This window comes from Lycium ferocissimum, chromosome 7 (genome assembly GCF_029784015.1).
Source record: "Lycium ferocissimum isolate CSIRO_LF1 chromosome 7, AGI_CSIRO_Lferr_CH_V1, whole genome shotgun sequence".
NCBI classification, from domain to species: Eukaryota; Viridiplantae; Streptophyta; class Magnoliopsida; order Solanales; family Solanaceae; genus Lycium; species Lycium ferocissimum.
The window spans coordinates 30,569,464-30,590,460 of record NC_081348.1 but is presented as its reverse complement, the minus strand read 5'-3'; the positions used below and the strand labels follow the sequence as shown (position 1 = coordinate 30,590,460).

Genomic DNA, 20,997 nt, shown 5'->3' with positions numbered 1-20,997 from the left:
GTATGCCCTGGAAATTGGATGATCGTTTGAGGTCTTCACCACTCGTTGGCAAGTTTGATTATTCACATTTTGAGTTTAAGTTATATAAATTATATAGAAGATCAGATTTATATGTTAACTATGTATATAATTTAAATTCATTTTTTTTTTTCATAACGTGGAAAATGACCTAACCTTCTTTCTGTTAGAAAATTCCTAATTTGCGAAAGCAAAAAAGTTGACTTATAGTTCGCAATCTCCTAAAATCATGTGATTACTAACTCAATTTTCTTTTGGCTTATGCATAATTTTCCATGTGAAATATTGCACACATTTTTTTTGCTTTTTAATTCCTTAATGCCACGCAGTCAATATTGATGTTCTTGCCATCGATTGACATTTGAGGCTTAAGGCAATTGAAATTTACCTGTATAAGGTATTCCTATGCCTGAACTCGTACTCAAAAGGCCAATTCAAGACCCTGATCATGGGTTGTATTCTAAGAAGGGTGGCGGTGCCCTGAAGCAATCAGAAAGTGTATCGATTTAATTGAAGAAAACTGTGATTGGCGTAGCTAGCTTTCGGGAGAATCTGGTCATTTAGTCAGTTCATAACTAACTCTATAAAGCAAGGGGTAAAACTTGTATGAAAGCTTTTTCCTCGTGTAGTCGTCGGCCTTTATCCTGCCAATGCTGACATAGACATATAGTAGACAATCAGCTCTCCTACAGCCAGTTACTACGTTGGTTGGGGAGAGAGTGCTAGTCTTAACTGCCGGTGCAGTTATGCTCTGGTCCTAAAATAAGAAAGCAGCTTGTGTGTTGTACTGGTTGCTTCATTAAATGTGTCACATGCATTCTATATAAGGAGTTGATTTGCCTGCTTATGTGGCAGTTAGCTAAGCACAATTCTTCAGTCATTTACAAAATTATCTCACCAATTCTCCAATGGTCAGTGAAACAGGCCAACTGATCATTTGGAATAATTATCTTATGTGGTATTTTTCACAATTGTCCTTGGTTCACCTCTGCTGCTACTGTCTGATGCAATCTTGAAGTTGAAACTATAAAAGATGAACCGAAAACCATGTTCCTTTCATGACCATTATTTGGTAATAAAGCCTACTTAATAGAATGCACCTTTCTTTTTCCCCTTTTAACCTTGATGGAGAACCTTTCCTGATTCCAAATGGAATTTAAATATCTAAGGTTGAAATCCATTTAACAGAACCCAAACCATGACTTATGAAACTTGTTTTCACTACCTCCACTAGGGAAATCATTAATTTCTTCATTTTTAAGGTATTTGTTTTCCGTGAAAAATGTTTTTCAAATATGTTGACCAACAAAACATGGGAAAAGTGGAAAATGTTTTCCTCCATACCAAACACACCTAATTGACAATTATTTTATGAAACTCAATTGCTATATAAATGCATGTTTCTTATATGTTTTCATGCTCAATAAGCCTAATCGTTCATTTGCCATGGCATTCACACACTATATCCTTGTAATCTTCTTAATTCAACTCTTTTTCTCTGCCTCTCATGCATCTCTCTCCTCCGATGAAATTTGCAACTTCACCCCTTATCCTAACTTGTGCAAAACTTTACTCCCTCAAAACAATTCTATTGATATTTATGACTCAGGAAGGCTCTCCATTCAGCTTTCCCTTTCAACAGCCAGTCAGATTCTTGACTTAATTAATGGTTTCCTCAAACCAATTGGTCTATTACTGCCTAAAATCACCATGTTTGCTTTCCAACATTGCCAGTTCCTCCTTGGCCAAAACGTCGACCTATTATCGGATGCTGCTGCTTTTACTAAGAAACCGAATAATTCTCTTGAGAATACAGAAGCCGATGATGTTGAGACCTGGCTTAGCGCAACTATTACCAATAAACAAAGTTGTTTGGATGGTCTTCTAGTAACGCCTTCTAATTTACAGGTTGCAAACCTGATTACACCCTTAATTTCTAAAGGTACGTCGTGTTATAGTTTGTAATTGTCTCATCTAAATCCTTAAGCTGTTAGAGATAACACATTTTTAGTTTACTTGATAATGTTATGTCTTAACACACCCCTGGTATGTTGGTTTGATTCTTTTTCATCGACCAAACACGTGAAAGTACGTTTTTTGCTTTTTGGGCGACTGTGGGAGATTTGAATCATGACCTTTTTTCAGGCCCCATATCATGTTAAGTCGTGTGACCATCTCGTCTGGAAGCTTATTTTGTATGAGAGGACACACTTTTGATTTATTTTATTATGAACTATGTCTCAACAGGTAGCATGATGTGCAGTGTATCACTTGCACTTTTTAAGAAGGGGTGGAATCCTGGTTCTGGTTTAGGGAATGTCGTAAGTTGGAGTATGTTTAAAATTAGACAAAAGGTGGTGGTGAATCCAGATGGAACTGGGAACTATACTACTATCTCATGTTGAGTAGGTCCCTCAGACATGTGGGGCCCACCAGAGTTGAATAGTAAATACGCGTGGTACTGTTCACGCGTATAAAACGCATTCTTTTGTTTACTGGAACTGTTCACGCGCAGTGTCTTGTTCACGCGTTTCTTGACCACGCGTTTTACGCGTTTAAATAGAGTTCTAAGCTTTCCATTTGGAAAGACAGAAAAATCTCGGACAATACATCCGAGTGAGAGCAAAGTGAGGTATCTGTGGATCGTAAGAAAATAGTAGTGAAGAAAAATAGAGTGTGAGTGATATTGTAGTAAGGTGGGAAAAATCAAAAGTGTTTTTCTTTTGTGGGTGTAGTGGTCTTAGGAGTATTTATACTGCATTCTTCACGATGTAAAATTCCTTACTATAGTGATATCGAATTTTGCTCCTGTTTCGCGTGGTTTTCCCTTATTCGAAGGGTTTCCACGTAAAACCTTGGTGTTATTATTCTTTATTTTATTCTTGCTAATTTAACCATAAATTAGTGTTCGACGTTTATCACTAATACCGTGAATATTATTTTTGCGGGGCTATTTTATTCCAAACAAGTGGTATCGGCGAGGTTACTCGTTAAGTATGCTTTCTGTGGTTGCGGCACGGTGAACTTCCACGTGAGAAAAAAGAATTACTTTGGTCTTCGAATAAAATAGTATTTGTATTTGTGATAAACGATGAAGCTAACACTAGTAGAATGATTACTTTGAGTGGCGAAATTATGCCATTTGGAAGGGCAAAATGGAAGATTTGCTCTATGTCAAGAATTTTCATGAACACTGTCTTTGCAAATAAAAAGCGATAATAAATCGGATGAAGAGGGAATTTGTTGCATCGGCGAGGTTTGCGGCTTTATTAGAAGTGGGTTGGCGATAATGTGTTGAACCATATTTACGGGAGACACGTGCTCGGTTAGCCTATGGGAGCATCTTGAAAGTTTGTATGCTCGGAAAAGCGTAACAAGATGTTTTTGATAAAGAAAATGTTGGGTTTAAAATACCACGATGGTTTCGCAATGACGGATCATCTGAATATTTTCGGGGGATCATGAACCGATTGTCGCTATGGGCATTAATTTTGATGAAGAAATTCAAGGCTTGTTTCTACTTGGTTCCCTACCGATTCTTGGAAATTATTAGAACTTCATTATCAGGTCAGCCGGATGGTGTGATCTCTATGGATCTTGCCAAGAGCGATCTTTTAAATGAAGAGATGAGAAGAAAATCTCAGGTTCCTCTCATCGAGATGTCTTGGTGATTGACACTGGGGGAGAGGCAAGAATCGTGGTTCTCGAAAATAGAGAGTATCATAGAAGCAAATCCGAAACGGAGACTTAAAGATATTGAGTGCTATCCTTTAACGGGAAAAAGGGCACACAAAGTTCGCACGGATTTTGAAAAAGGAGAATAGAGATAAGGAGGAAAAGAAGATGGCAATCGTGTTGCAGCTGTCACTTACTGAAGAAGATCTTGTTACGCATGTCCTTGATGCGGATGCGATAAACATTTCTTGTGATGAGTCGAAGGTTTGGGTTGTGGACGGTGGTGCCGCGTCTCATGTGACATCACGGAAGGAATTTTTCTCATCCTATACTCCGGGTGACTTTGGAACTTTGAGTATGGGTAATGAGACTGCATTTAGGGTGGCTGGTGTTGGAACAATTTGTTTGGAAACTAGTATTGGAACTAAACTAGTTTTAAACAATGTAAAGTATGCACACGATGTTCGTTTGCACTTGATCTCTGTCGGTGTTTTGGATGATGAGGGATATGTCGGTACCGATGGTCTTGGGAAAGTGGAAGCTCACTAAGGGTTCCATGATTGTGGCTCGGGGCGAAAAGCGTCGTGGGTCTATCTTTCGACTACGGCCTGCACCCGTGTTGATATAGTGAATGCGATTGAGAGCAATAGCTCTTCAACATTATGGCATAAGAGGCTTAGCCACGTTAGTGAGAAAGGACTAAATGTTCTAGCCAAAAAGAAATTATTGTCAAATTTCGAAAGTGCTAAATTAGAAAAGTGTGAGCAACGCTTGGTGGAAAACAAAATAGAGTTTCTTTCAAGTCTCGTACTCCTTCAAAAAGAGTTGCTTGAGTTGGTGCGTTCGATTTATGTGGTCTAATGAAGACAAGGACTTTGGGTGGTGCGCTTTATTTCGCTACCTTTATTGATGATTGCTCAAGGAAACTTTGGGTCTACGTCTTAAAAGACTAAAGACCAAGTGTTGGGTGTCTTTAAGCGGTTTCGGGCCTCGGTTGAAAGAGAACTGGAAAGAAGCTAAAGTGTATTCGTCTGGAAGATAACGGTGGTGAATATTGTGGACCGTTTGACGAATCTTTGCAAGCAACGAAATTGTATCGGACACCGAGAAGACTCCTCCTAAGACTCCTCGGCTTAATGGTTTAGCGAGAGGATGAACGGGACCTTGATGGAAAGAGTTAGATGTTTGCTTTACGAAGCAAAGTTGCCGAATTCTTTTGGGGTGAGGCATTGTTGTTCCACGCATGTTATTAATCTATCCCTGCGGTTGCTTTGCAAAGTGATGTTCCAAACGAGTTTTGGTATGGCAAGGATGTTTCTATGACCACTTGAAAGTGTTTGGTTGCAAAGCTTTTGTACATGTGCTAAAGATGAGAGGTCAAAATTAAGCACAAGACAATGCGGTGCATCTTCATCAGTTATGGCATTGATGAGTTTGGTTACGGGCTATATGATCCCGATTGATAATAGGTCAGATAAGAAGTCGTGATGTTATCTTCATGGAGGATCAAACCATTGAAGATATTAACAAAGCGGAGAAGATAAAATCTTCGAGTTACGAAGGCTTAGTTAATCTTGATCAAGTTCCTCAAACAAATGTTGATGAAGTTGGTGGGCTCGATGACGATGGTGATGCCCGAATGATGTTCCGGATCGCATGTTGATGATGATAACGATCTTGCTATTGATGAGGTAGATGCTTCTACTCATGAAGTCGTGGATGACTCGGATATTCCTTAGAAGGTCTACTAGACACATGTTCCTTCTTCCCGTTATTCACCTAATGAGTATGTATTACTCACTGATGGGGAGAACCTGAATGTTATGAGGAGGCCATGGAAGATGAGCACAAGGATCAATGGATCGAAGCCATGCAAGATGAGATGAAATCTCTGCATGAGAACCATACTTATGAGTTGGTGAAATTGCCTAAGGGCATGAGAGCTTTGAAGAACAAGTGGGTGTTCAAAGTTAAGCGAAGAACACGGCTTGAAGCCGAATACAAAGCTAGATTGGTTGTTAAGGGATTTGGTCAAAGGAAAGGTATTGACTTTGACGAAATATTTTCTCCTGTCGTGAAAATGTCCTCCATTCGGACAGTTCTTGGTTTGACTGCTAGTCTTGATTTGGAGATTGAGCAGATGGATGTGAAGGCCTTTTCTTCGCTGGTGATTTAGAAGAGAGATTTATATGGAACAACACTGAGGGCTTGAAGGAAAAGGTAAAGAAAATTTTGTATGCAAACTTAAGAAGAGTCTATATGGATTGAAGCAAGCTCCCGGACGAGTGGTACAAGAAGTTTGAGTACGGTATGGGGAGCAAGGCTACAAGAAGACTTCTTGAGATCCTTGTGTGTTTGTACGAATATTTTCTCATGATGACTTTATCATCCTTGCTATATGTGGATGATATGTTGATTGTAGGCAAGAATGCTTCCGAGTTGACGAGTTGAAGAAATAGTTGAGTAAGTCTTTTGCAATGAAAGACTTGGGTCATGCTAAAGCGAGATTTTGGGCATGAGAATTACTCGTTCAAGAGATGAAAGAAAGCTTTATTTGTCACAAGAAAGGTACGTAGAACGTGTACTAGAGCGCTTGATATGAAGAATGCTAAGTGGGTTAGCACACCCTCCTCCCCGGTCATCCGGCGAGCAAGAGATGTGTCCTACAACAACGGAGGAAAAAGAGAGAATGGCCAAGATTCCTTATTCCTCTGTCGTCGGAAGTTTGATGTATGCAATGATATGCACTCGACCAGATATTGCTCATGCAGTCGGTATTGTTAGCAAATTTCTCGAAAATCCAGGGAAAGAGCATTGGGAAGCTGTGAAGTGGATACTCAGGTATCTAAGAGGAAGCTCAGATGAATGCTTGTGTTTTGGAGGATCAAATATAATTTTGAAGGGCTATACGATTACGATATGGCGGGGTGACCTTGATAACGAAAAATCCACTACCGGATATTTGTTTACTTTTTCGGGGGAGCTATATCATGGCAGTCCGAAGTTGCGGGTGTCGCACGCTTCACAACGGAAAGCGGAGTATATTGCGGCCTACGGGGCGGCAAAGAGATGATATGGCTCAAGAGATTCCTTCAAGAACTTGGATTGCAGACAAATGGAGTATATTGTCTGTTAAGCACGGTCGAGTGCAATAGACTTGAGCAAGAACTCGATGTACCATGCGAGAACAAAACACATTGATGTCGAGATATCACCGGATTCCTCGATGCTACGGAGACAAAAGATTCCGGTTGAAGAAAATCACAGATGGAAATGCGGTGATATGATGACAAAGGCGGTCTCAAGGCAAAAGCTTGAAGTTTGTTCCAAGCTAGCTGGTATGAGCTCTCGGTGATTCACGAGAACATTCTTCTCCGTGTCGTCGGGAGGGGAGAATTGTTGAGTAGGTCCCTGAGACATGTGGGGCCCACCGGGAGTTGAATAGTAAATACGCGTGCAATGTCGCGCGTATAAACGCGGTTACCGGCTTGCAAGCGTTCACGCGGTGTCTTGTCACGCATTGTTCACGCGGTTTATGTTCACGCGTTTTACGAGCTTATAAATAGAGTTCTAAGCTTCATTTGGAAAGACAGTCAGAAAATCTCGGACAATAAGATCGAGTGAGAGCAAAGTGAGGTATACCATAGACTAGCAGAAAAAATACTCTGGTGAAGAAAAATAGAGTGTGAGTGATATTGTAGTAAGGTGGGAAAAATCAAAAGAGTGTTTTTCTTTTTGTGGGTGTAGTGGTCTTATGAGTATTTATACTCGTTATTGCCACAATGTAAAATTCCTTACTATAGTGATATCAAACGCTTCCTCTTGGCCGGGTTTTCCCTTATTCAAGGGTTTCCACGTAAAACCTTGGTGTCATTATTGCTGCATTTTATTCTTGCTAATTTAACCATAAATTAGTGTTCCGCGTTTATCACTAATACCGTGAATATTATTTTTGCGGGGCTATTTTATTCCCAACATATCAATGACGCGATTGCAGGTGCCCCTAATAATAATAGCCTAGCAGGGGAAGGCTATTACCAGATATATGTGGTTGCTGGTGTCTACCATGAGTATGTTAACATTGCTTCAAACAAGAAGCATCTGATGATGGTTGGTGATGGCATAAACAAGACTATAATCACTGGCAATCGAAACATGCATGACGGATGGACAACTTTCAAATCTGCCACATTTGGTAAAAATTTTCATATTAATTCATCGTCAAGTCAATCATACTGGATTACCAAATCTTCCTTTGGATCTTTTATAATCTATTAAAGATTTTACAAAAGAAAAAAAATTGCCCCTAATAAATTTTTCTGTTCATATTTTAATACAATACAGTTCTAATGTTCTTTCTTTATGGATTAGTTACATTCCCTAGACGTCATATATCTTATTTAAGCTTCTTAAAAAACTATACCTCATCATCGAAATCTCACATGACTCTTTACTGTAGAGCCAGTTTTATATAGTTGTAGTATTATATCATCACCGATGAAAATTTAGGGGTTAACATTTTGAGGTTGATTGGGGGAAAGTGAGATGGTGATAAAGTCCACTTATACTAGTACAGCAATTATCGGGAAGGAAACAGGCACCAATTTTTTCGTTTTGAACTGTACTACATTGACATCGTATATAATTTTTACATTAGTGTAAGTAATCTGTTATAGTATTTTAAATTGTGTAATATTTTTAATATTGGCAGTGCACATAACTATTATTCTTCTTTTCATGGATCTAAACATATTCACTCTTGCAGCTGTAGATGGGCGAGGATTTGTGGCAATGAAGATTACCTTTAAGAACACAGCAGGAACAGCAAAGTTCCAAGCAGTAGCCGTTCGGAATAGGGCGGATCTATCCGCATTCTACTCTTGCAGCTTTGACGGGTACCAAGACACGCTTTACACGCATTCACTGAGACAATTCTACAAGAAATGTAACATATATGGGACTATAGATTTCATTTTCGGAAATGCAGCTGTTGTTTTCCAAAACTGCAACATCTATCCGCGTGTTCCATTGCCCGGTCAGTTTAATCCAGTTACAGCACAAGGCAGATCAGACATTAACCAAAACACAGGCATATCTTTTCAAAAATGTACCATTTCTCCCGCTCCTGACTTAGCCTCGTATAGTGGCAGTTTCTCCAGTACGGACATATCTAGGCAGGCCATGGAAGGAATATTCACGAACTGTTTATATGCAATCATTTATGGACAGTTTTATTCATCCTGATGGTTGGTCAATTTGGGCAGGAGATTTCGCACTGAGTACATTGTATTATGCTGAATTTAAGAACAAAGGTCCAGGATCGGATACCACTAACAGGGTCACATGGCCTGGTTATCATGGTGAGATTAATTCCAAGAAAGGATCTCGTTTCACTGTCTCCAATTTCATATTGGGGGATTTTTGGCTGCCTTGGACTGGAGTCCCTTACACTGGTGGTTTATATTAATTATAAGCAAGAAATTTTGTGTTCTATAGCTAATTCCAAGTGATCACTCTTCTTCTTTGTTTATTTGTTTGTCACTTTGTCACACCTAATTTTTATTAATAAGTTATATTCAAGAAAATATGTCAGGTCAATCAAATGCTGGATATAACTCATTGTTGTTATCGCTACATGTACCAATTTAAGGGAGGGAAATGACTGTAAAAAAATCCAATCAAGTTGGGTCTGTGATGCGTTCATTTCAAGGTTATTTACCCTGTAAACGTGTAAATAGACGTGTTCATATCATTTGTATACTTACGGTTAAGTATTATACTGTGTTTAAGCCGTGTACAAAGTATGGTTAAAATGTGCCCAATGGACCTTGGTGAATAATCATTTTTTTGTCCCCGTACCTTTAGGGTTAAATATTGATCAGTCAAAAAGATAGGAGTTGATGGATGGCGGTAAAAATTTCTAGCTTTTTGAAACCTATAATAAGACACAAATGAGCAACTTTCACTTTTATCCTCTGTCAATATGCTTGTTTCCCTCTAAGCTTCTTATCTAGAACAGAACAATGTTTGGGAAAAAGCTATAACTTCTCTTTTCTCTCGTTCGTTCTTTTTTCAGCCATTTTGAGGAGAGGGTCAAGAGCAATCCTCCAGGCCCTTCTCCGTCACACTTTGGTAAATTGAACGCTACGCAACAATATTATTTCCAATTATTTTTTTTTACAATATCTAATTCAACCAGCAGACAAATTTCCTAATAGAGATCAAGCATGGCGGGAAATAATCGTAAGAGGAATTTCACGATTATTGGTGTATGTTCATTAATCTTGGTGGCTATGGTAGTCGCAGTAGTAGTAACCGTGAATTGGAAGGACAAGAAGGCTACTGAAGAAGATGTCATGTCTTCGAAAAAAGCTATTGAAACCGTATGCCAGACAACACATTATCAACATACATGTGTTGAGAGCCTCGAGTCCTCGGCTGATGGCTCCTCAGATGCCAAAGACCTTATCCAAAAGTCATTTCAGGTGACAATTAAGAAAATTAAGGAAGCAATTGAGAATTCAACAGTCATGCAAAAGATTGAGAAGGATCCAAGAGCAAAAATGGCCCTGGAAAACTGTGAGAAGCTAGCGTACCAAGCCGTTAATGATCTCAATAGAACACACATCAAATTCGAAAGTTTTGAATTCAATGATCTAAGTCATTGGATTGCTGATTTGAAGATTTGGTTAAGTGGTGCCATTACATATCAAGAAACTTGTTTGGATGGCTTTGAGAAAACCACTGGAGAGACAGAGGAGAAAATGAAAAAGGCATTGAATTCTTCCATGGAGCTAACTAGCAATGCCCTTTCAATGATCACCGAGATTTCAAATGTTTTCACAAGCTTAAACGCTGGCTCCAATCGTCGTCGTCTCCTTTTTGATGATACCCCCGTTTTGGGTCATGGAATTGAGTTGTTGCCTGATTGGATCGACATGGGAAGGCGCAGACTTCTTGCTGTTAACATTTCTAAGGAAATCAAACCCGATATGGTTGTTGCTAAGGATGGATCAGGCAAATACAAGACTATTAATGAGGCTCTCAAAAACATCCCAAAGAATAGAAACCAGACTTTTGTTCTGTACATCAAACAGGGTGTTTACACTGAGAAAGTGGAGATTGATAGCACCATGACGAACTTGATGGTCATTGGAGATGGTCCAACAAAGACAAGAATCACCGGAAACCTAAACTTCAAAGATGGCATTCCCACCTATCAAACTGCAACTGTTGGTAAGTTTTGGTACGCTATTATTGTAAATACGAGTTACTTCCTCTATTCTATTTTATGTGGCTTTTGGCCCATTCAGAAAACTAACACGTTCTATATTTTAAAATTCTTTAAATTTTTCATTTTATCCTTAATGACATGCTCTTATATACATAGAAATATCATGGCAAATATAGGACTATAAGTTCTAAGGATACTTTTGGTATGTGCCTAAAATCTTTTCTTTCTTAAATAAATTTTATATCCATTCAAACACCACTATATAAAATGACATGGAGGGAGTTTATTTCATAACATTACATATATAATTGTTCAGTCAAATTGCAATTGTTTCATGTTCTCTTGTTTGTGATTTAATAGAAGAATAAATGTGACTATTGTAGCTATAATGGGAGATTATTTCACTGCTAAGGACATTGGTTTCGAGAACTCTGCTGGTCCAGAAAAACACCAGGCCATAGCTTTGAGAGTGGCAGCAGATAAATCAATCTTTTTCAATTGCCATGTGGATGGCTACCAAGACACGCTCTGTGTCCACACCTATCGACAATTTTATCGGGATTGTACTATCAGAGGTACCATCGACTTTGTTTTTGGTGATGCTGCTGCTGTGTTCCAGAACTGCACTTTAGCAGTACGAAAGCCTTTAAAAGAGCAACACTGCATTGTCACGGCACAAGGAAGGACAGACGCGCGCCAGCCAACTGGACTTGTCCTTCAAAACTGCAGCATTGTGGCTGATGATTCTTATAATGAGGTCAAAGGGGAAATCAAGACATATCTTGGTCGTCCATGGAAACAGTATTCGAGAACTATTATAATGGAATCTACCATTGATGATTTGATTCAGCCAGAAGGATGGTTGGAATGGAATAGCACATTCGCTTTCGAGACACTATTCTATACTGAATTCAACAATAAAGGGCCTGGATCATCCAAAAAAGAGCGTGTAAATTGGCAAGGTGTTAAGGAACTTCCTATTAATCGCGTTCAACGATTTACAGCATCACAATTCCTCGATGGCGATGCGTGGATACCAGCTACTGGTACCCCTTATACCGCTGGATTTTTCTTACCGCCACCAAAATATGATGCTTCTGTTGAATTCTCCCCTGTGGATGACGAAGAACTCAAAGACATTGGAAGCGGTAAAGGCAAATCTTCTTATGAATCTAGAGGTTAGGCAGTTTTAGAAGTATAATTTCGAAAAACTTCTTAAAAGATTTCTAAACTACTTCTTAAAAGAAATTATCTTTTATAAAAACAAATGCGTGTATATATCTATATGCTATATGCACACACATAATACATGCAAACAAAACTAGAAATTATTGAATTTGTAAAACCATCCATCAATAATAAAACTGCCAGACTCCAACTTACTTGGGATTGAGGCAAAATTATTGCTATTTGTTATTGTTTTTATTGCTAAGTGTGCTAGGAGGAAAAAATGCTTAGCAACTTACATTAAACAATTAGCAATAAGTTCGTTAATAGGAGTAATACTGTAAGGGGTCGTTTGGTACGTAGACAAAATTATCCCAGGATTATAGTCTTGAGACTAATTTATCCCATCTCTTGGGACTAATTTATCCCATCTAGGAGATGGGATAAAATAATCTCAGGATTAATGAGATAAGATGGGGTATTTCATCTTCTACCAAACATGATACAATATTAATCCCAGAGTTAGTGCTGGGATATCCCAACTAATACCGTGTACCTAAGAGTAGTAAAACATGTACACTACATAAATACTAATTTTACATTTTTGAATAAGAAAAGCATAACTATGTGAACATTATCCAACAGCGGATTCAGCTGCAGCTCCTGCAGAATCTCCAACAGAATCTTCTGCAGATGCTCCGTCTACAGAATCTCCGCCAGAATCTTCCGCAGAATCTCCATCTACAGAATCTTCCGCAGAAGCTCCCTCTACACAATCTTCTGCCGAATCTTCGCCATCTCCATCTACAGAATCTTCCGCAGAATCTCCATCGACAGAATCTTCTCCGCCGTCAGAAACTCCAGTGGAATCTCCGACAGAATCTCCAGCAGCAGATACAGATGAATATTCGACGGCAGCACAAGCACCAAGCTCAGCGGAATCTCCGAACGGACAAATTTGGCTTAATGCTAGTGGGAGTGACGGTAGCTCCTAAACAAGAAAGCTATTGGGACCTAATTGGTTTATAAGCTTTTGATTCTCATCAGGAGCTTATTGAGAATAATCATTTGGTTCTCATCATCTTCTTGATTGGGAATTTGTTCCTTCATTATGTGCTTGATTCAATGCTTGCTTCACCACCCAATCAACAATTTTTGCTACTATTTTTGGAGATACAAGCCAATTGTTGCTAACCGCTCGAACAATAAAAGAAATTGTATAGGAAGGGAAAAAAGAAAGTTGTTTTGTTGATAAAAAAAATAATTTTGCTATTTTGTCCATGTCCTAATCTGACCTGTAATTATACTCTTTTCTTTTTTATTCTGGCTTTTAAATTTTCATTTGAAAAGTTTTGTTTTACTCCTTTAGAGTATATCTAGGAATTTCAATGATAAATGCCTCAATATTTCAAATTAGGTGAAAATAGACAATATTTGTGGGTTTTCCATTGTGTGTTTTCTTTTTCCTGAGTCTTGTTGATAATTTTATTACATTAAATTAACTGGTATTTCTCAAAATTAAAAAGCCTCCTCTGTTTATATGTTTGTTTGGTAAAAATGAGAAAGTCATATCGTGTATATGTTATGTATAGCTATACAACACACACATCTATTTTTGCAGCCGATGTAGCCCACTATATCATTGGTGTGTAGATAATGTATCTGTTTTGTATAGCAATATATAAACATTACATATACTCTGTATACATAATGTATATGTTTTGTATAATTACATAAACACATGAAACCAACTCAAATTGCAATGTATAGATAATGTATCTCTTCTGTATAGCTATGTATAAGTTGTTCAACTTCTTTTTTAACTTTTGATTCATGAGTCTTGTTAAACTATATTACAATTATTTATCTATATATAATAGGAGAGGCAAAACAATGTGGGGATGACAAGTGTCATCACCTTAAACTTTCAATTTTAAAACACAAAAAAATAAAATGCAAATTCAGAAAAAACTGCAAAATATAAATAAAAATTTCCACGCTTGCAGATTCATAAATAATTGCACAACATATCGTTGCAGTCATCTTCTTGATCAATTGAATTAAAACTTCCACTGTGTAACTGTGTTGTTACCACTTTAAACGAGAGTAACCGCTCAAGTCTACATAAGCCACTACATTTTACAATTAGATGCCACTATTCTCAAACCAAAACCAATTTGATCAGGCCCATGTTCATGGTTCAACCTTTTCAGTTTTTACATTGGAAAAAAAAGAAGAGGTGCTGAGAAAAAGGTTGGAGGAAAAACGATAAAAGATCAAAAGTACCATTTGGTCACACCTATGATATCATTTTATATGTACAGCATGATCATTGGATAATTCAGTAAGTATTATTTTATTTTACAGTTTTTCTTTATGGAATGTTTTTTAATTCTTCATTTTTTTGCATGAATCAAGAAAGTGTTTCTGAAAATAATTTTTCATGATAATATTTATTTGAATTTAAAATCAAACATTAATTTTAAACAATAAGATAAGCATGTCTAATTAAAAAAATATTGAATTGAGATTAAAAAATGAGTTATAATGGTAACATAAAAATATTTGAATTGAGAAGAAAACGAGAATTTGAAACTAGAGAAATTCTAAGCAATAGAGTAAAATTATTAGAAAATGTTCGAATTGGGATAAAAAAGATAAAGATATTTGAACTGAGCAAAAAGGTTAAGCTTGAATTGAAATATTAAAATATTTAATTTTAATTTAAAAAGACCAAAATATTTTAATTTGAGATGATAAAAATTTGGATAATGAAAATAAAATAGTGACAATGTGAAGGCAATTATAATTTGAATTAGTTTAGAAAACAAATAAATAACAGATACTTAACTATAATATGGATAATCTTGAACAAGCGGCAAGCCATCTAAAATCTTATGTAGATTCAAAAATTTATGACAAAAAAAGAAATTTAATTGATTATTTCACTTAATAGAAAAACTACTTAGTGATAACACCACTAGAATTGAAGACAGAAGAATTTATCTATTTGTGTTTTGGACTAAATAAATATTGAGATTTATAATAAAATATAATATTATTTGGATTAAGGATAAATTGATGAATGAAAAAAAAAACTAATTAAAATATTTACATTGTTTACCTTATTTACTTTCCAAGGTTGTTAGCTTTTTAAAAGAAATAAAAACGATTAGTTAAACATTAAGAAAGGTATTTTTACAATTTTTATTGAAAAGTAATTGAGAAAGATTTGGTGTAAAAATCACCGATATGCCATCTTAAGCGAGCAAATTTTATAGTAGTTTGAAGATAATTGTCTTTTATTAAATTTTTCAATAACAAAATCAACAACAATTTGAATTATAGATAAAACAGTAAATGGGAAAACTAACTAAAATATTATAGTAGAGAATAAAAATATAATTAGGACAGCAGCATGGTATATATACCTTAAATTAATTTTAAAATAAATTGAAGTAAATAAATAATACTCGAAAATGTTAATGATAAATTTAAACTCTACAATAATTTCAAGCAATCTATATTAGGAAACCAACATTTACTATTAGGAAAAAAACAATCGGTGCCTTATATGAGTCCAGAAAATCTTGCCGACATTTGTGGAGGTAATTAAGTAATCAGTTAAATATAATCAAATCGTAAAATTAAAAGAGATTTAAGGGGAAGTTAATTAAGAGAGATTTGAGAGGAAGTTACGTAAGAAGATGCGGCACATAAATAAGGTATGAAATAATAGAATATCAATCAATAATGATACATAATTATGGTATATTTATTTTGTGCAAATTATTAAGCAAATAAGAGTGATAAATGTCCGGAATGTTATCTCTCTGCCATCAACCAATTCTCCAGACATCCTACTGCCTTTGCTTTTCATTGCTTAAAATTTTTAGTGTTATAACATGATGAATTCTTATTATAATTGTAGTTCCTTGATTATATGTTCTTTTGCATAATTATGATATAAAATGACTTTCTTAATCTTTTTCTTTTTCATTCTTTTAACATCAGGTTTGATAGAGAGGAGACCATGCATGTTGATGAGACGTTTTCTCAAGGACATCACTCATTCAAAATAAGAGCTAATGGAGGTTGACTGTTGAATTCACAACGTATATTTGAAACAAGAAAATTATTTGTCGGAAATGGTTTGAATTATTCAAAGTGTTTTAAAGTTGGTAAGTTTGGTGAATGCTTTATTTGGATACAAATATTTTTATAAAAGGTAAGTTAATAAGTTGAAGTTTTCATCATTGTTAGGTGGTAAATTTTCAGTAAAATAGTACCACACGAGGTCAATATACAAAAGTGCTAACAAAATACAAGGATTGCTAATGGAATAGAGACTATTATTATTTTAGAGAGTATGGGAGCGGATATTAAGAAATACAAGATGGATCTTGCTTAAGTTTATTAGGATTTGTTTGTTTTTTTAAGAATTTAAACTTTCTTAAACAATTTTGTATCTCTTCTCTAATTTCGGTTACCTTTTGGATCCTGTTTTTGGCTTGAATGTGAAAGTTACAAATGGTGTACCTAGGAAGGTAATATATTTGTTCTTAAGAAAAGATACTTTTATTTTTCTATAGAAATTGGTTCCCACTTACGTTGAGTAATAAACAAATTGGTTCAGAGTATGATGTGGTTTGTTTGGTTTTGCAGGATAGGTTTATTTATATTTGAGAATCGTCGTGACAAGGAAGTATTATACATTGTAAATATAGAGAATTACTTGAACACTGAATTCGCTACCTCATAAACATTCATTGTTTGTTTTACCAACAATGAGACGAAAGCATGTTGTAGTTTAGACAGTGTTCATTGTATGGGGTGAACTGTTCCCCATATAGATGAGGACTTCGATGAAAGCCATTCTTTGTAAGCTAAGGTTGTCAATTCAGTGTTCAAGTTAGTATATACACTACATGGAAATTAATATGTTAGTTAGAAGTTTGTTAAACCAATATGATCAGATATGATAAACAGGTAAAATCACAATTTAATAGAGTAATTAATATTTTTTAATTTTTTCCGCGCATCGTGCGAGTACTAAAACCAGTTAAACTAATAATAAGACGTTGTTCAAGCATTACAAGGAAGTTCTGTATGTTAAGTACTTCATTCCCCAAAATGTATTTTCCGAAAACTGCATGTGGGAAGAAAAAAAAAAAAAGGCAACTGAAAAACTAGACTAATTAAGAAGAAATACAGAGGACTGATGATGGGTCTGAGAGATTAATGGTGAACTTCAAGACAAAATTGAGAAGAACGAAAACATGAGACTGGAAATCAGGAGTAAGATCATTGATCAGAATCTTAAAATTGTTGACTGCCCCAAATCCAATCAAACGATGACGGAAAAATATGGCTACTGGTTTGGATGAATACAACAAGGGGTATCAAATCTCGGGTTGAAGTTTAAAATTACTTAATCGAAATGAATGAGGTAATAAATGGGTTGAAATTTAACATTGTCTGAAAAGTTCTTAATTTGGATTGGGTTGGGTAATAAAGGCTAAAAATGGGTTGGGTCATGACCCGCCCAACTTGACCCAATTCTTTTAAAGGGTCTATTTTCTAGAAAAATATTTTTTTAGTAAATATTTTCTAGAAATAATTATTCGCGAAAAATATTTTTCCTGAAAATTATTTTTACGGATTTTTCGTGGTAAATATTTTTCGAGTAAAACATTCTTAGTGAAAAATATTTCCCTTCATATTGAACACACCACAAACTTATAAGATACATGATACAAGAAAAGTGTATATATTAATAAAATACACTCAAGTTTAAGTAAATCTTAAAACGGCCTAGAATTGGGCTAATATTGAGCTAAGTTGGAGATCACTTTAAAATGGGCTATGTTGGGTTGAAATTTGAAATCGGCCCCGAATAAAATTATCTTGAGCCCGACCTAGCAAAAGTTTTCGGGATGGGCGGATCATCACCTTTTGGGCCAAATTTGACACCCCTACACAACAGTAAAAAGAGATTTGGGTAACAGAGAGAAATAAGATGCAACGAAAGACAAAAAAGGGATAGGGAATTGGAGGAAGTGAGGTGGAAAAGGGAAGAAAGGGGAGCGGGAATCTGTGTTTTAAGGAGCAGGGAAGAAAGAGGAGTGGGAATCTGTGTTTTAAGAAGCAGATGGTTGAAGTGTTAAAATAGAGCTAAATCGGGTAAAAATGTAATAGTTGGGCTAATATCGGTTAACTAGATGGCCGACTGGCACCGTCACACAATTATCTCATTCATCAATCATATTAATTTTTGGGCCTCCTGTACATAGAATAGAATGTTTCATGGGCAATTTGTAGGATTGTCCTTTATTGGGGGTGGTCTTTAATTTTACCCTTAGCTACAAGCCTCTTGATTTCGGGTTCGAACCCCTACTCAATCAAAAGTAAAAAAAAAAATTGCAAGGTATAAATTGGTATTCGCAGGCATTATTGTGAACCATGCGGACTCCATAAGGGTCTATGGGCTAGAAGTGGTAAATAAGACTAATCCAATTAAAAATACTGGGCCAAGCATAATATTGAAGAGTTTTATTTGGGATTCAGGCCCAATTAGCAAGTAGGAACTGTTAAAAAGGACGAGGGGTTAGAAAGAACGCTTATGCGTATTGTGATGCTTTGGCAAAAGTTTGCTTTTCTCATCCCCATTCTCTGAGTCTAATTCTCATCTCCTTCTTCTTGTCAGTTCTTCTAAGTCATTTCCATTGCTATTTCCTTGTAATTCTGTTTAGTTATTGCAATACTACAAGTCAGCTCCTTGCGTATCAACTGGTTATTTCGGGTTTGTTACATTGGTGTTTCATCCTTCGAACTCCATGGGAGCGATTGTACTAGATCGATTCAACGATGCAGAGAACTGAATTTTTCAGGCGGAACAATACTTCACCTTTCTTGGTTTTCCCGAGAAGTATTGGCTATCTCTCCCGTACCACTACTTTGAAGCCAATGCACTCGTTTGGTTCGATTGGCTATATCGCAACAAACAGTTCTACGATTGGAAGCGTTTCACGGAGAAATTGTTGCTCTATTTTCGGAATCACACCACCTTCACAGCGATGATGGGACGTGTAGTTGTCATTCCAGTAGAGACAAACGAGTATGCAGATGCCGAATACAAAGTGTTTGATGAAAACCCCCAACGAGATTCATCAACCGCGCCAAGCGAAATTGAACCTACTAACTCGTTGATGGTTCCTTCAGCTAAATTGGATGTTTCACGTGATATTGTGGTCATGAATTCAGAGGAGGACATCTCAGCGACTATTGCAACCGAAGTGTTCAACATTAGTTCTCTTCCAAGTGAAACTAAGTTGGTCAATATTAAGCTGCCATTAATACCAGTGGATTCTGCAGCTATTGATAATGCCAACGAAGAAGCAACAGTGGTGATTAGTCCTGAGATTTTATTTGATTCCAGTGTTGGAAAATCAGTAACGGCCAAGGTGCTCAATGAAACTCCCTAACAAACCGTTGAAGGCAAGTATGTCTCTCCGACTTATGCGACAAATTCTTATTATAGTGTTGTTGAAATTAGCACCATGTCTGCTGAACTTATAAATTTGCATCAATTTCCACCTCAACACGTCGGATTCAACTTCCTATTTGATACTGGTTCATGTTTGCATACATCAACGGGGAGCAATGTTATTGAAACGATTTCAGGTGTAGAAGTAGTTAAAATTGTAGCGGAGAGTCCTTGGTTTTATGAATCAGTTATATTTTGTTTGTCTGGTAATGGTGTCGACGGTGCTCCAATACACCAACAACTTGGTAAAGTCCTCGAGGAACTTTGTGCCCTACCTGATGAAACTAGCGTAGTGTTTGATCCTGGAGGCTCTTCTTTTGTCGTGTTTAGTTTTTAAGTTATCAGGAGCCTACAAGGACGAAATTTTCATTACTTTGTGTTGAGGCTCTAGCAAAATCACTATATTGCGTTGCGGTGAGGGTATTTGAGTGGGAATATTTGTCATGGGAGTTCAGTGAAGCCATACTTTATGTCGTCCATAACGATGACATAAAATGCCTAATTTTATTTCCATTTGGGGGAAATGAGCTTGGGGCTTTGGGTCTTATTGAGATTAGTGGACTACCAGGTGGTCTTCTCCTTTTCTTTGAGAGCTTTAAGCAACAGTTTGTCAAGGTTTATCTTATGGACTTCCTAAGCTCATACAAACTGGTGTTATCATTGACTTTTCTACAGGGAGGCAATTTGGATAAGGCTGCGAAAATTCATACTATCTTGGTTGAGATGGCTCTAGCTGATATTGGAACCTTTACTAGGATTATTGAAGCTTCCATAAAGGCACAAAATATTGTCAAAGCTTTTGACCTCCAAGCGACTAAATGAATTAAATCCATGGAGTGTGGAAAATTCTCTGACATTTTGTGTAATTTATCAGGAACTTCTACTTCGGACCTTTGATGAACACTCGCTCCTACTTAGGCCAATATTGTCAAAGGTTTGGGGTGTTTGTGGTGCTCGTATAGGTGAGATCGAACAAGCCTTACACTCCTCTGCTTCTAGTATTTTTCTATCGAATTTACTGCAAGATGTCAAACTGCAGAAACCGCATTTGTATCCAACTGAGGTAGCGAAAATTATGTTTCGGGTGATTAATACAATCATGGAATCAGGCTTAACAGCATACGAAGTTATCTTCAACATAATCTATAAGCTTTCTCCGGTTTGTGCTAAACTTATACCAAAGTTCTAGGAGCACAACCTGGTATATTGACATTGAGAATGCAAATGGAAGAGGAAAGAAATCTTCTATTGGAACACTAGACCTAATACTTGTTGTATTCGAGCATGCTCTATTTTATTTACACAAGGTCCATGAGATACTGATTGTGGAGATTGCTGGATATGGTCTATTCCCTAA

At 36.6% G+C, this 20,997-nt stretch overlaps 2 protein-coding genes and 1 pseudogene across 2 annotated transcripts; all 3 read left to right on the top strand.

Annotated features, from left to right (window-relative positions):
• The first annotated feature begins 1,408 nt into the window (after positions 1-1,408).
• Positions 1,409-3,689, top strand: LOC132062119 (probable pectinesterase/pectinesterase inhibitor 20). Its single transcript, XM_059454758.1, has 3 exons — positions 1,409-1,960; positions 2,266-2,418; positions 3,586-3,689. Exons 1-3 carry the CDS (start codon positions 1,435-1,437, stop codon positions 3,687-3,689), a joined length of 783 nt encoding a protein of 260 aa, XP_059310741.1. The 5' UTR covers positions 1,409-1,434.
• A 3,987-nt stretch (positions 3,690-7,676) lies between these two features.
• Positions 7,677-9,221, top strand: LOC132064308 (probable pectinesterase/pectinesterase inhibitor 7; annotated as a pseudogene).
• Positions 9,222-9,656: 435 nt separating this feature from the next.
• LOC132064310 (pectinesterase) lies at positions 9,657-13,093 on the top strand. The gene is made up of 4 exons (XM_059457251.1): positions 9,657-10,929; positions 11,311-12,105; positions 12,740-12,833; positions 12,930-13,093. Exons 1-4 carry the CDS (start codon positions 9,921-9,923, stop codon positions 13,087-13,089), a joined length of 2,058 nt encoding a protein of 685 aa, XP_059313234.1. The 5' UTR covers positions 9,657-9,920; the 3' UTR covers positions 13,090-13,093.
• The last annotated feature ends 7,904 nt before the right edge of the window (positions 13,094-20,997 follow it).